This window comes from Platalea leucorodia (genome assembly GCF_965183815.1).
Source record: "Platalea leucorodia genome assembly, chromosome: 11".
In the NCBI taxonomy this organism is placed as follows: domain Eukaryota; kingdom Metazoa; phylum Chordata; class Aves; order Pelecaniformes; family Threskiornithidae; genus Platalea; species Platalea leucorodia.
In genome coordinates, this window is record NC_138833.1 from 17,243,077 (window position 1) to 17,256,069 (window position 12,993).

Consider the following 12,993-nt stretch of genomic DNA (forward strand, 5'->3'; position numbering starts at 1 on the left):
ATTAAAGACAGCCTTGCTTACAGCGTAAGGCTGAGCATGCCTGTCCTGCAGCCAGCGCTGCCCTGGCCGGCGGAGGGGAGCCAGCTCGCCCCGTTCGAGCTACGGGATCTGTCTGCCCAGCGAGCAGGACCTGGGGCTCCTGCCTCTGGCGTCAGCCCGAACGCCGTCCCCTTGCTCGTACTGAGTCACAAGTGACTCACTTCAAACTTGGATGTGAGCGCAAAGTATACATTTGCAAATTGGCTGGTGAGGCACTGCTTTGCAATGTAGGTGGGATGTATTACATACTCCAGCAGTCAAGTTCTGCTCTTTTTCCCTCCTCCCTCTCCCTCCGTGCAGGATAGCTGTCTGAGCCCAGGATTTTGGTGCGGTTCTCACGGGCGCAGGAAGGCGTCTCAGCCCGCTCCAGTGGATGTGGCGTGTGGATGGCTCCAGCTCCGCTCGTGACAGAGTTCTGCACTGAAGATGGATGATTTAGCTCTCCTTGACCTGTTGGAGTGTCCCGTGTGCTTTGAAAAGCTCGATGCCACAGCGAAGGTACTACCTTGCCAGCACACTTTCTGCAAGCCCTGTCTGCAGAGGATCCTGAAATCCCAGAAGGAGCTCAGGTGCCCCGAGTGCAGGACCCTTGTCCTCTGCAGCATCGAGCAGCTGCCCTCCAACCTGCTCCTCATTCGCCTCCTGGATGGAGTCAGGTGTGGACCAAACGTTACCAGGTTTGGCTCGATCCAGAGGTCGGGGGTCCTGTCCTCCCCTGCCTCCATCAGGAGAGTCCCCAGGGGGTTGCAACTTCATCAGCACCGGCTGGCGACAAATCCCAGGATCCACATGGAAGGGGTAAGGAGGGTCCATGTTCTTTACTCTGTCCGTCAGCACAGAAAGCTTTATTCTTGTGTGCCAAGAGCTGTGAAACTTTCCTGTTAGCAGTGTTGCAGAAATGTCTGAAGTAAGAGAGATCATTTTGTTTGCAAATCTGGCTGCTATTTCCTTGTGATATTTGACTATTTCGAGTTCACCACAACAATAACTGCGTTGACTCTCAGGCTCAGACAAAACCAGCTAGCCCTTCTCCTTACAAAAACTTCACAGCAGCTGTTCTCCCCAGGAGTTTTCAGGTGCTTCCTGACTTTTTGGGTTTTTTTTTGGGGGGGGGGGGGGGGAGCATTTCAGGCACTTCAAATTTTGGGGAATATACTGATTTTTGACTGATAGCAATTAAATCAGTAATTGCAAAGCTGTAACTGTTAGAGGTCAACAAAGGTATTTCCCATTGCTGCGCCTCAGTTTCCTCAGCCGTTGAAAAGGAAGGTGTGTAACGATGCTTATGTCCCTGGCAAAATACTTTGAGGTTCACTGATGAAAAACATTAAACTCTACTTACTTGCTAACTTTATCTAGGGATTATTTACTAGGCTAATTTTAAAATTCTAAGTTGTTTCTGTCGTTTCGCTTTAACACTACAAAAGCTTTTCTTAAATAATGAAGGCATGATATTAGACCTGTTAAAGCAGCTTGGCTCAGATTGAATTTGGGGTAGAGACTGGTGTGTGGCTTCACCTTTCCTGCATTATATTCCTGGATTTCCATTTCTCCCACCTGAACTGTTCTTCTTTACAATGTCTCTACGGCTGTTAAATCTCAGAGCATTTTTCAGAATTGCAGAGCTATAAGCTTCCAGGCAGACATAGGACAGGTTTTCTCACCTGCGTGCTGTAGAAGTACATGGGTGCGGGTATTGCTGTGGAGCTGTAGAGGACCCCCTATGTCCTGTGGGTACAAGCTGGCGTGCATATCCCAGGGAATCCCTGTGGTGTCGATAAGTCATCTTGGATGGATCACACATAACACTGGATCTCTCTCAGGAGCTCCTCTCTCAGGTTTTCCCACTGGAAACAGCGGTAGTGTGGCCTTGGGAGTGAGTCCCTTTCCTGGGAGCCTTGTCTGGCCCACAGCTTATCAGCCAGGCAGGCAGGCATGCCTGCCCGTGCACAGGGGCAGTGCCTGGGCCAGGTGGGCGATGCAGGAACGCTGGCCTGGAAGAGGCCATCCGCTTCTGCGTGCATCTCTGTGGCCAGAAATTATGCTTTAGCTTAGATGAAACGTAGCTGAGTCCCCAAAGGCGCTGAGCGATGCTGTTCCAGTGGTGCCGGGGGGGTAAGGGCGGGTGGGCGATGCAGCACAGCCCAGGAGCGGTCTCCTGTCTGCAGCACCCGTTAGGTGAGTGGTGGTCGGGTGGGACAGCAGAGCGGGGCCGGGGCGAGCGCGGTCCTCAGGCTGCAGACGGCCCCTCCACAGTGACCCGTGTAGCTCGGCAGCCTCTGCCATGGGTGACGGTGCTCCACGGCAGGGCTGCCCGCTCCCACGAGCGGCAGAGCCGCAGCCGGCGAGACCCCTCGCTGTGAACCAGCTCCCCAGGGGAGCTGCGGGGAGTTGCCAATGCCATTCGTGTGAGGTACGAACCATCAGACAGCGACAGTTTTCAGCCACTGTCACTACGGGTGGCATTTCGGCTGAAAATGAGAAGGTTTGTAGTTTCTCCAACTGGACTCCCTCAGCCCCGGATAAAAAAGCACAAATACGCTTGCCTGTTTTTCTTCTCTCTCACCCGTTTCACATTCCTTTTACTAGTTCTCAGGACAGGTGGGAACTTGTTGATACTACATAATGGCAACATCCATCCAAAAGTGTTTTAAGACCAAACTCCTGGGAATCGGCAGAAGTAGTGAGCGAGAGGGCTGTGGCTGCGGACCAGCTCCATGCAGCGCTCAGGCGCAGCACTGATAGAGCCCTCTGACTTCCTATGCCTCTCTGGTGCAGGGATATAAAACACGTTACACTGAAACGCTCTTAGACTTAATTAGTTAATTATAAAACACTTGGGAATCCTCGGCTGCAAGGTGAAGAATGCAACGTATTAGTCACATTTTGGTTTTGGTGGTTTTAAATACATGCAAACAGGACCACACGTTACTTTAGCTGCTCTGGTGGGATGTTAATGCCTACAGACCCTCCCCTGAAGTGGCACCCGGTAATAGCAGCTCTTCACCTGGCAGCAGCAAGGACTCATTGGGAAGTACCTGTGCGGTGCAGAGAAACAAGGCAGTACTAAGGATGACTTGTTGTCTCCCTACACCATGGAGTGCTTGAGTTTCAGGGTATTCATCTGAAGTAACCTGGCTGAGCAGAGGCCTCCAAATAATTTGAGTGTCAGAGCAGATGCTTTTTGTCAAGAACCACAGTGAGAACAGCTATCGCGCAATCCTGCTCCACCACAGTTAATCCCACCGCAGTCGCCTTCCTGGGTCCTCTTAAATGCAGTATTCATTTGCAACTGCAGTGGAAGGTCGTGTGCTCTCCAAAGAAAGACTGCCCCAATCTGCACAGACTGCTAATTACCACTAATACTCTACACCACCTCACGCTACAAAGCAAATAAAATTAACGTGCACCATGCTGCACTGCAACCAGATACGCCATCAAAAGCAGGATACAGGACATGTTTTCTTTTTACCAAAAAAGCCATTCTATAAATAAACTTCCTTTACTCCATGGAGCTGAGAAAATCACAAGTTTGATCAAAGTTTCTCTTCTCAGCACAGATGTTTCCTTGCCAGCTTTTTGCTCTTCATCCTCATGAGTATCCATGAAGCCAAAAAAGTAAAATAAATCCCCTCTTCAGCAAGCAAGCCAAGAACTGGTATCATTCTGAGAGGGAAGAGTGAGCAGGCCCCAGCAGAGATGCTGAATTAGCAGTAATACAATACTCAGTTTGCAGTCGGGACTTCCTACGTGCTAACATGGGGTGGGCACATGCTGGGTTTGCGCACATGGGCACGTACGTGCATATCTACGCCCAGGCTGGGCCTGTGAAGGGACCAGACGGGCCCTGAGCAGCCGCTGTGGGAGCAGCCGCTCGGGCAGCGCTGCGCAGAGCCCACTGGCACTGCCCGGTAGCTGCTCCCGGGACATCTGGCCAGGTTTTAAGATCTTTAATCTATGCAGAGAGGACAAGACTTTGGATTTTCAGGATCTCCACATAATAAACTGTCTGGAATTTAAGAATAAAAGGATTTGCTAGGAGGTGAATGCGTAAATAATCTACGCTGAAGCCTTTGAACTCTTAGGAACCGCCCCTGGCATGTGCCAGATGTGGTTACGTCTTGTGCTGAAGCATCCTTCTTATCTGGCTTCGGCCCCAATGTAAGCCAAACACGGCTTTGCCGCTGGTGAGAGAGCAGAAAGATCATGTGTGCTGAGGTATACACAAAACTCACGTACTTCTCTGATGAGTAGCAGACTTAAACTGTACCCTACACGCAGCAAAAATCCATCCAGGCCACTAAACAGCTACTCGGATGATGAACTTTGTCATGTAACAAATACAGGGCAGTGAGCCAGAGGAGAAAAATTCCGAGTATGACAGCTTGCCTTTGGAAAACACAGACCACACAAATTTAACTGTGACTTCGGCTATTTTCTTTTTGCATGAACTGAGTGCTGTAACACCCCCCTCCAGCATTTCATGGGAGATAGACAGATAACACCTCTATTGGGATAAAAATACCCTGCACTCCAACGTCGCCACCTTCACAGGGACGTCTATATATAGTGCCTGTGTCTTGGTATTTTCTTCTCCTCCAGAAACATCTCCAACTCCTTTCTGAATTTGACAGACAGGACTTGGATTGCTGGATCTTTTTGAAACCTTATTCAAAGCAACCTTCATGCCCGGCGGAGGCAAACACGTTTTCTGACCCACTCACTGTGCAAACCACCCTCCCCACCCCCCAAAAAAACCCCCACCAGTTCCTGTGCATCACAGTAATGACCTCATAACACGTGTCATATCAGCCTGGGGCTGGGCTAGCGCTGAACAGATGTTACAAACCCGGGGACTCTGCACAGACACATTGGCTCTGCCTTGGGAGGTGGTGCTGGCTCCTTTTCCACCGGAGAGGGGGAGCATCCTCCCACCCAGCAGCTGCTGTGGGTGGTGGCCACTTGTGCTACAGGGTCCCTCAGCTGGAAATGAAGCTGCTTTATTTGGCTAAAACTTCTGTATGGCCTCATGACCTTCTGGGAGAAAGGGCTTGCCCCAATTCTCCTCCACAGCCACATCCCATCAGGGTTTGTCTCATTCTAAAAAAAACACTTGGTGTGACCCAAGGAACTGGTTCTGCAGTGCTGGCTTGCACCTTGTACAGGATACCATCATACGCCTTTTTTCTCCTTTGCACGTAGTTTGAGAACTTTTATCTACTGCAAAGAGAGAGTGTAGTCACCTCGATATAGATTGCCTGATAACACGCACCCCAAAAGCTGCGTGCGCAACAACAACAGATGCAAGAACACAGAAGTAGGAAGCTTTGCAGTAGCCATAAGCATCACTGCAGCCATGAGGAAGAGTTGGTGTTACACACGCCAGGAGACTGAGCCATTCATTCGTTTCTGTTGGAGAGGGGCATAAGGCAGAACCACAGCCTCGGAGCCAGGGGATGAAGGTTATGTCAGGTTCCCTACGGAAAGCTTAAGAAGAAAATAATGTTTTGATGGGATGAAGGATGAAATGCCCAATTGCACTGTAAACGTGAGGCAGCACTGTCATACTCAAGCCAGGACAGGATGGCGTGATGGGCAGCTTTGCAGAGGGCTGGGGTGGGTGCATGATCGTCTTACGGCTGTTCAAGTCCGTTTCAGCTACCGGCAAACTCCCCTCTGCGCTTTTGAAGAATGAGCAACGCTCCTTGCTAGGGCACCCGGCAAACAGCAATGGGCATGGAAGTTCCCGGCTGACCCTGTTATTGGTGCCTGGAAAACACACAGCGATACTTACCGGTTTTTTGCTGCAGAGGGGCTCCCAGCCGTCTCCCTGCGGGTTGCACCGATGCTGGCTCCCGTCGCCAGCGACTCCCCCAGCTGTGCGCGGCTGCCTGAAGCGCCTGTGCGAACCACGCTGCCGAGCGCGGGCGGCTCTGCCACGGCTCAAGACGGGGCATGGGGCCACTCCCGGGCAATACCGCAGGGTGGGGGAAAGCCAAAGGACCTCCACAGCCAACATCAGGAGCCAGTTTCCCTGGTTTTACAAAATAAGGTACCAAGCTGCAAACACATAAAAGTGTTTTAATTTGTTACCAAGGCAATGAGTCAGGCTCAGATGGCAAGTCAGGAATAGAACAGCAGGGTTTCTCAGCGTGCGTGTTTACCCGTTAAGTATCGTGGTCAGTGAGGAGGCTGAAAGTCTGAGAGTCTTCCTCTTCTTGCAGTTTCCCCACTGGTGGCTGGCCACCATCCCCAAGTCCACAAAGTTGGTCATTGGCCTGAGTTTGTAATTTTCCCCTCCAGAGGGAAAGGAGAGGCGAAGGCATGTTCACATGCAGCTCTGCCGGTGCACCAGGGCTGGAGCTAAAAAACACCCTGAGAGAGGTGAGGCTGGACCTTGGCAGGGAGAAAACCCATTCACTGCTGCCATCTAAACCTTGTCTTGCTGTCCTTTACTACTTCTCTGCCCTTCTCACACGGAAAACTGCGGCGCTTGCTCTTAAATGCTGGACTTTGTTCTGCTGTTATTAATTTTCAGGCATTCAAACTCCATTTAGCATCAGGACTCCACTGTGCAAGGCACTGTGCAAATGAATAAAGAACCATGACTTTTTTTGAAGAAAAACTTTTCCTTATGAGTTTGTAAGTGGATATTTGAGTTTAACCTGATGTGGGGAACCTCCATTTCGTTTTGATGCCAGGACAGGGGACACAATTTAGGAAACAGTTTTTAAGAGACAAACACATGTCCTTTGGCAATCCGACCCCTTTAAAAGGGTTTCCTTTGGGCCCTGAACAACTGATGGGCCCAGAAACTCTCACTGGCTTTACAGGGAGGAAAGAGCAAGCCTCGCCTGTTAGGAATCTGCATTGGCCTGCGTCTTCTGTAACTGGGCTACAGAGTTGGTCAGTCTCCCCTAGGCAATGGAAATACAGAAGGGGGAGAGCGACTCCTTTCTCCAGCCCCAGGTCTGAGGAGGCCCAAGGCCAGGTGGACAGTGACCTCCCCGGTCTTAGCCTACAGCTGAGGCAAGGCCCAGCTGGTGGCCATCACTTCATGACAGTCATTAATTTACCATCAAAATGGCTGCTAAGCGGAGGTGGCAGGCTAATGGAGAGATGAACCGTCACTAATTAAGCACTTCCCTGAAATAACATGAAAACTAAATCCTGGGTTGTTGGGCAATCGGAAGGTGCAGGGCCCTGGCAGCTTTGAATGGTGGCAGGGACACAGCACAGACACCTGCCTTCTGCAGGCCTGCTGCCCGCGGGGGTGGCCGCCGTCCCTCGCCTCCCTCCTGCCACCAGCGCCGTCATGGCTTGCAGAGCACCCGGCCCCGCGTGCCTACAGGCAGCGGCGGCACTGCTGCCCAGGCCTGGCAGCGCGGGGCGACGGGCGGCGGCAGCGCGCTCCCTTTCCCAGCACAGGAAGGGCACTCAGTCAGCAGGGAGAGGGCTCGGGAGCAGCCGGAGGAGGGAGCGGGACGCAGGTTTCCTCCCTGCACGGTAAACAGCCACTTCTGAGAACTGCGGTGCTGAGGCAGAGCATCATGACCGGGCACGCCGAGGGCTGACACAGTTTGTTTTCCATGCGGCTTAAAACCATGACACACAACTTAACCACTGCCTGAGATTGCTGACTGCAGCAGAGACAAAAACATACGATAGCAGCAACCATGAGTGGAAGAGGCGTGAAAAGGTTTTGTGCAGACACTACAGCTCGAACACAGTGGTCCCTGGCATCACCCTGCTGTGCCCCACACCAGCCACTGCCAGCATCCATCACCCTGCTGTGCCCCGCACTGGCCGCTGCCAGCCTCCCCTCTTCCACCAAGTGGCTTTTTGGGCCTGTCCCTGCTCTGCCTGCACCCATGCAACTCTGCCTGTACCAAGGAGCGGCCATCTACGAAGCAAAGCTACCCTCAGGTCCAACTCCTGCCTTGCGTGTGCCTTGGCACTCCTCCTGCCCACCTAAATCTTTCTTGTGGTTTCACACAGTCAACATAAAGCCTGATTTGGCACTGTCCTCCTCCGGAGCCATGAAGACGTTACCGAGACACAGCTGGGCATTCCCCTCAGGGCTGGGCACCTGCGGCGGTGCCTCAGCCATCCCCAGTGCAGCATCCACTCAGCCTCTCTGCGATAAAAGCTGCTCTGTATTTTCTTTAATCATTTTCCACATTTTCAATTTCACCTCTGCATTACAAAGCCAGAATGAAAACAGGCAAAGTTCAGAAGCCTCGATGCGGTGGCATATCAAAGGGGTGTTAGTTAGCAGATGGTCTAAGTGCTCCCGTTCACCGCTGCCATCGCCCCACCAGCAGCCACAGATGCGCCGATGTAGCAGCACAGAAACCAGCCCCAGCAGCCTCAGCAACAGGCTCTAATACCTGCTTCTGCAGACTCCTTCAGTTGCTTTTCATCTCTTCAGTTTGTAAATCACACCCACTTACACCTGTAACTTAAGACGATGCTTTCCATACCCAGCTAAATCCATACAATTTACATCTCCAGCTTCCCCCGTGAAGTCCTGCTGGCACGTGGTGCAGGGCAGCTGCCAGCTTTAGCCACGACCAGCACTGGCCTTGTGTCCCAGTGAACCCAAGAAGAAATTGGGCAGATCTGGTGAGCTCCAGTACCGACATGAGCAGGAGGGGACTGACTTTGTTCTCCCTGGTGCATGCAGTCTGCTTGTGCTTGGAAGATGGGAGCAATCCTCCTCAGGGGAGAAATAATGCAGAAACCACCCAACTGTCTGAATCCTCAGAATATAATTATACGAAGAGATTGAAATGACAAGTTCACTTTTGATGGTTTTGTTCTCTGTGACAAGGCTGAAGTTATCTCCTCTGCCGAAAAGCAGAAAAACAGAATTGTAATGGCAATTCATTTACATTCAAATAGCTCTTTTCATCCAACTGGATCCTAAAGAGCCCTGAAACTGCGCTAGCTGAGCACACAAAGGAGACGATGTGGGGCTCATTCATCCCATCGAAATGCAGGCAGTGGGTGGCAGGATGCTGAAGGCGGCTTGCAGAAAGTTAGTAATCAAAATGGACGGCAGTTGTTATTGATTATCTCTCTTTATGAAAAGCCAGCACGTCCTTTGGCGTCAGTATTTAGATAATAACCAGCTCTCTGTTCACAATGTGTAAATCACTGCTCATCAGGAGCATGGCCTGGGTTGTGCTCTCAGTTCTGTCCTGGAGTCACTGTCTGCTATGGGCGAGTCATTTACACTGGCCCTGGTTCTATACCCACAGGTAAAGCAGGGATAGTATTTCCACCATCGCCCCACCCTTCATCTGCACGGTCTCTTTAGATCCCCTGCTCTCCAGGGCAGGAATCACTGCTGTGTTTGTACAGCACCCAGCCCAGCAGCAGCCTCCGGTAACACCTACCATCCTGAGAGCAGGGACCACTGGCCACCTTGCCCTCACCACCCTCCCTGCCTGCACGGTGGGGACAGGACACAAGCTTTCCATTTCCTACAGACGTTGGATAGTCTGGATATTTCTATGCGTGCTGTGGAACAGCCTGTCCCTGTGCTGTGGGGGTCCCTGCACTGAAGAGGCAGGCATCTCCGCGCAGAGATGGACGGGTCACCCTGGGTCACAGTTGAGAGCAAAGATACTCTAACATTTCTTCAGCCACCCTGGTACTCCTCTAGTGCTCACGTGTGGATCTCGGGCAATGAAATATGCCTGCACCTATTGCATACCACCTCTTCACACTGTGCAGTTCTTTCTTTAATGAAAAGGAGATGGGGTTGGTAGGAGGAGCTTCCTCCATCCTTTGGTATTGACCCTTTGCTCTGCAGTGGTGGCTTTTTGGGTGGGAGGTTCTTTCAAGCACCTCAGTATAGTTTAATATTTAGGCTGTACTTGGACTCCTGATACCCAGGCATAGAACTGGCACGATGGAGTTAGAGGCTTGCAGGATCCAATTTGACATGTTTCCCTGAAGAGCAAGTCCTGGCGAATCCTGGCTCCAGCAGCCCTGATGCCGCCCCGTGCAGCACACCCGTGTGCCAGTTCCCTCTGACTGACACCAGCCCTGCTCCAAACAACTCCAAAATAAAAAATAATCAAAAAACACTTGCAAACTGAACGCAGAGTACCTAGTGGGAGAAAAATCAAACTGGAAGACATCCAGGGCTGGATTTCTCTTCTTCCTGGCACTATCCTAGAAATAAATTGTTCCTCTCAAGGAGGCTGTTATGTGTTACAGAAATCATGTATCTACAGGAATATGGCTGCCTCTGCACAGATAATGCAGTGCCAGGGGGCGGGAGAGGAAGGCAGAGCTCACACGGAGCAGAAGGCTGTGCTGCCTCCTTCGTGGGCCCTGCGGACCGTTCACCAAGGATGACCGTGTCTCCCCTTGGCACCATCCCCACCCCCTTAGACTTTCCAGGTGACACAGCTAGGGCTAGCCTGGCTTGTTGCAGCTCATTTGCAGTGTCCTGGGTCTGTTTCTGGTCATCCAGCTTCTTCCAGGGTGGGACAGCCCTGGCAGTGCTGCCACCGCTTCAGCGTGGGGGGACGGGGCTCCCCAGACATCCCGTGCCGAGCCGGTTCTCCCGCACAAGGTCCTGGGGAGTGCCTGCCTCCGTGCACGTGGGCAACACCCATGAAACCCAGATCAGGATCAGGCCCTTGGTATTTACTGCAAAGACATTCAGCCGCTGCGGGAGGAGACCGCATGCTTGGGGTGGCTGCCTGCCTTCGAGGGACGAGGTGCAGCGAAGAGCGACTCCAGGGCATTCCCTGTGCAGCGTTATGAAAATCAGAGCTGGGAAACCAGCCGGGTGCAGGTCCAAACCCATCTGAGGCCATTCCTGATCCATCTGCCAGCCATTCCTGATCCATCTCCTCAGCCCCACGGGTCTGCCTCCGCCGTTTGAGTGAGCAGGGTGCCCGCTGAGGTTTAGGGGGGCCAGGTCCAATGCTGCTGTCGAGCAGCGGTGCAGGAACAGGAATGTCTGCAGCAGGCAGCGCTCCTGGGGCTCGCTCCTGCCAAAACAGCTCCTGCTGCCCTCCCTTTGGCACGCAGTAAATCAGAAGGAAGCACCCCTGGACATCAACAGCAATAAGCTATTCCATGGATTAATTTGTCACTCATCCCGTGTGTTCATCTACGCAGTCGTGAACGCTGGTGAAGTCAGAGCATCTGGGAAACAGGAGGATCCCATCTGACGTTGTTAGCTGTGTCTCGCTTTGCAGTGAGCCTTGCCTGGAAACGGGTGAAGGAGGAAATGAGTCCCAAGTGCAAGGACGTTTACGGCCTCGTCCTCACGCTCACCCCGGGGTATCGCAGGCAGCAGCCCAGTCTGTTCGTGCAGAGACAGTGTCACCGCGGGGCCGTGCTGCTCCTCAGGGTGGTTTTAAGTGGAGTGGCCTGGGACAAGGTTTACGGGTATTCACAGCCTCCATCAGAAATCTCTCCTCTTTGCTGCGCTCCCTGGCTTGGTTTTCCTCCTTTCTTGACAATTTTTAATGTCTCTCCCTGGTGACCTCCCACCCCAGACAGCCTCACACGCTTTTTCTTTTTCTTGTCCTTTTTTTTTTTTTTTTTTTTAATACCTGTGCGATGAGTGTGTGGTCTTACATTAATCCGCTGCCAATAACGAGGATGTTATAACTAGCTCATTTAAGATAATTATAGTGTGCATTTCTCCCAACTATGACGAGATGCTTTGAATTGCTTCCTCATACACACATGTACATATTTTTAATTTGCTTCTTTGTTTTGTACGGAGGGAGACTCAGATGTATTGGATGGCTGCCCTAGCACAGCTGATGCCAAATGCCAAAAATAGTATTAAAAAAAAAAAAAAAAATCTTTTCTCCCCTATCAGCCTTATATCCACTAAGAATGGGAACAAGGCTTTGAGGTTCATCTGCCCCGACCATCCCTGCTGGCGGAGTGACCAAGGAGAGAAAAGTATCTCGCCTAGAGACGGCACACCATATTGCACTGATGCAAGAGGGAGTTTCTGGTTCCACACCCCGCTGCGTTTTCCCACCTGGGCTCTCCCACCAGCTCCGCAGGCAGCCCCGCAGCAAGGGGCACACCTTGGGTCTCTAGCTGCTTGAAAAGCCTGACATACCTCCTGGGGGGCACGGGAATAACAGGGTCATGTCTCAGTCGGGCATGATGGAGAAAAAAACAGAGGGGGTAAAAAAGTCAGAAAAAATGAGGTAGCACTGAAAAAAGTTACAACCCCCCACAAAGCAAAGAGAGAGGGAAAGGCTTCTCTGGGAGAGGCAGCATGCTCCGCAGCAGTCAAAAGCACCGCAGGCAGAAAAGAAGCATTTCCTCAGCACCGAAACCCACACGGGTTTGGGTTCACGAGCTCTGACTGCCCTTGGCCCAAAGGTCTTGGCAAAACATCCCGTTGGTCTCTGTCTGTTCAATAGCCTGAAAAGTGTCAGCGGGCAATTCAATGCACTACGGCATTCCCTTCTTCTACTCAGCTTCCCACTGACTTTAGAGGCTTTCACATCAGAGAACATGAAAAAGACTCACCTCTCTAATTTATTTATTTTAGCACTACTACTGTAGCTGCAGTATTGCATGGCATCATGGGGAAAAAGCCTTTTCCATTCACCAGTGGTGTTTCTTCTTTGTGCTTGCTGTCTCTCTGCTACTGGGCAGCAAATATTCTACACAAATTTTCAACAACCTTTACTTGAGTTTTTCACAGAGCTTCTCATAGTGTTTTCCCAACTGAATTTAAAGACAGATGCTGAACCAGGCAGCTAGGGAGCGTGCCAATATTTGCAATATTTAGCTGAACATTTTGCTGCCACTACCACTCCGCTAAAATAAAATGCTGCCTTGGATTAACAAAAAGCAACTGGACATAATGGGGAGAAAAATCCATCAAAACAAATGAAATAGCAGGAGACTGGCTCCAGCTCAGCAGCTCTGCGCACCACCAGGCCACGC

General features: G+C 51.5%; 1 protein-coding gene across 1 annotated transcript in view; it reads left to right on the forward strand.

Annotated features, from left to right (window-relative positions):
* Window positions 1–456: 456 nt before the first annotated feature.
* Window positions 457–12,993, forward strand: part of SH3RF2 (SH3 domain containing ring finger 2) — a gene marked incomplete at its 3' end in the record, with an annotated part of 40,643 nt that continues 28,106 nt past the window's right edge. The window contains exon 1 of the mRNA XM_082323786.1: window positions 457–837. Within this exon, the coding sequence (XP_082179912.1) occupies window positions 466–837 (372 nt within the window). The 5' untranslated portion in view covers window positions 457–465. The remainder of the gene's footprint in view (window positions 838–12,993) is intronic.